The 2,947-nt window shown below is 40.4% G+C and overlaps 1 protein-coding gene across 1 annotated transcript; it reads left to right on the top strand.

The window, feature by feature from the left end:
* The first annotated feature begins 1,082 nt into the window (after positions 1-1,082).
* On the top strand, positions 1,083-2,171 carry LOC133084676 (olfactory receptor 6E1-like). Its single transcript, XM_061181465.1, has one exon. The coding sequence runs from the start codon at positions 1,083-1,085 to the stop codon at positions 2,169-2,171; it is 1,089 nt and encodes a 362-aa protein (XP_061037448.1).
* Positions 2,172-2,947: the final 776 nt, after the last annotated feature.

Genomic DNA, 2,947 nt, shown 5'->3' on the forward strand with positions numbered 1-2,947 from the left:
GACATATTATTCTGCAAGGTTACTGTCCTCTAGGAAGTACTACATAAGCAACATGTCCTCAACCTATTCTGTGTCAGACAACACCAAATCCATCTCACAGACATTTGAGGTGTTATTCACTCATTCAGTAAATGTTTACTAAAGCTGATTATTTCAAGAAACTTGTTCTAAGAGCTATATAAAATGCAAAGATTAATAAAGACATCTTTGAGCAACAAATGAAAAACAACCATAAAATACAATAAAAGTTGAGTGATATATAATAAAACTATGAGAGATACAGAGACTCAGGCATTCAAAAGAGAAGGCTTCATGGAAATGACAGCACTTATTGAGGAGAGACTTAAAGGATAAATAGGATTTGAAAAGGCTGATGATTCCAAGTTGAAAGAATGCCATGTGCTAAAACATAGGTGCATAAAATAGATAAAGAACAAAAAAATCACAAAGGGTTTATTGTATCTTGAGCCCACGGGAGGATGTAATCAAAGGAGACCGTGGATATATCATATGAGGACAGATCATTAAGAATCTTAAATACCAAACTCCCACTAAGGAATTTTTATTTGTGCATACATTACTTGTATTTTTCTCTTTTTGATTGGTAAGAGTTGTACTTTTCTCTCATAGATTTCCTCTTGTCTTTTTATTAATCCAAATACTAGTGAAAGGCATCAAATTTTCAGGTAATATTGAATTAGCAATAGAGTGTCTATGCATTCTCAATCAGTTTACCTGAGGATATGGATCTCAGTGTAGTGAATGGCTAAGTTAAGCAAAAAGGTTACCAGTCTCAAATATGAACTACTTATGGAGGAAGACCCATTATTAGAATAAAGACAAAAATGAAAGGTAGTGAAAGCAGGGTATAATGTTAGAGGCAAAGTAGTTGTTGAGGAATCAGAAATAAAATTTTGGTTAACAAAAGTAAGCAAGAATAATTTTTGGTTTGGGGCCTTACTTAGGCCCCCCTGCAACACCACTCTCGCCTCTAACACACAGACATACCAGGGACCATACATGAGACAGATAGCCCCAAGGGAGCTCTGTAAAACAAAAATAAAGGAATCCTTCAACTCAAAATGCAACACTCACCACTTTTTCCTATCAATTCCAAACGTCCTCAGATCCCCAGAACATCACGACTCCTGGTGCAGCACACCTCTGATGGGCCATCCCCCGCAGAGGTCAGAGGAGCCTTGGGGAACCACACCACTGTCACCGAGTTTGTCCTGCTGGGGCTCTCAGATGCCTGTGAGCTGCAGATGCTCATCTTCCTGGGGCTCCTCCTGACCTACCTCCTCACTCTACTGGGGAACCTCCTCATGGTCCTCACCCTCATGGACAGGCGCCTCCACACCCCCATGTACTACTTCCTCTGCAACTCTGCCATCCTGGAGATCTGGTTCACCTCGGTCATCTTCCCCAAGATGCTGTCCAACATCCTGACAAGATACAGGACCATCTCCCTGGCAGGTTGCTTTCTTCAGTTTTTCCTCTATTTCTTCCTGGGAACCACAGAATTCTACCTACTGGCAGTGATGTCCTTTGACAGGTATGTGGCCATATGTAAACCCTTGCGTTATGTCACCATCATGAGCAAAAGGGTCTGTGTCCAGCTAGTTCTTTGTTCATGGATGACAGGATTCCTTATCATCATCGTTCCAAGTTTCATATTTCAGCAGCCATTCTGTGGCCCCAATATCATTAATCATTTCTTCTGTGACAACTTTCCACTCCTGGAACTCATATGTGCGGATACAAGTCTGATTGAGCTTCTGGGTTTTATTTTGGCCAACTTCAGCTTACTGGGCACTCTGTCCGTGAAGGCCACTTGCTACGGCCACATCCTCCACACCATCCTGCACAACCCCTCAGCCAAGGAGAGGCAGAAAGCCTTCTCAACCTGCTCCTCCCACATCACTGTTGTCTCTCTCTTCTATGGCAGCTGCATCTTCATGTATGTCCAGTCAGGCAAGGGTAGCCAGGGCGAGGACAGGAACAAGGTGGTGGCCTTGCTCAATACCATGGTGACCCCGATGCTCAACCCCTTCATCTACACCCTGAGGAACAAACAGGTGAAGCAGGTGTTTAGGGAGCAGGTGAACAAGCTCTTCTTACAAAGATGTACTGGACCTGAGAGGAGGGGAGGAAGTTACCTCCTTGCCTGAACCTCTGCAAATGCAGCTTCTGTCCTGATCTCCATGAACTATCCCCTCCTAGACAGTTTTCAGCATGTCCTCTAATCTACAGTGGTTTCTCACATGCATCATTATTGGCTCACGCAGTCTTCTCAGAGTACAGAAAGCTCAGCGTACCACAGCTATGTCTGGTATGTCTTAATGTTTCTGACCCTAGCCTATACCTGAGTTTCTTAATCTTGCCTCATTTTTAAGTTATAATTATAAACTTAGCATATCTTCTTCACTAGAACATTTCAAAATTGATAAAAATATTCTCAGTAAGAATATATTCATGATAGACTTCAGAAATATTATATATACAGAAAAATTAATGAGGTGGAATTGCCAAGAAATGTTGAACAAAAAAAGTATCAGGTATTAAAACACTAACTTAAGAACAAACAAATACAACAGTGGAATTGGATACTCTAGAAAGATAATGCAGAGTAGACATAAAGATCTAATAGATGATTAAAGTAGACTTTCTAATCAGTAAAGAAGGTCAAGTCAATAAATGATGCCAAGACTACTGGCTAACCACAATAGAAGACTTCCTTTAAAAAAGATCGGGGTCTAGTACATAGTTGGTTATTTGGGTGGGGGAAAGGTTAGAGCAGAATATCAATTTAAATGTGATATATGCCTTAAATATTTATTTGAAATTAAAACCTAGAAACACATATGCACTCACTAAATATCCTTTTCTTTGAGAATGAATACAATGACTGTTGTAGTCTTTCTTGTTTAAATCACATTCATAATAT

This window comes from Eubalaena glacialis, chromosome 2 (genome assembly GCF_028564815.1).
Source record: "Eubalaena glacialis isolate mEubGla1 chromosome 2, mEubGla1.1.hap2.+ XY, whole genome shotgun sequence".
Lineage (NCBI taxonomy): Eukaryota > Metazoa > Chordata > Mammalia > Artiodactyla > Balaenidae > Eubalaena > Eubalaena glacialis.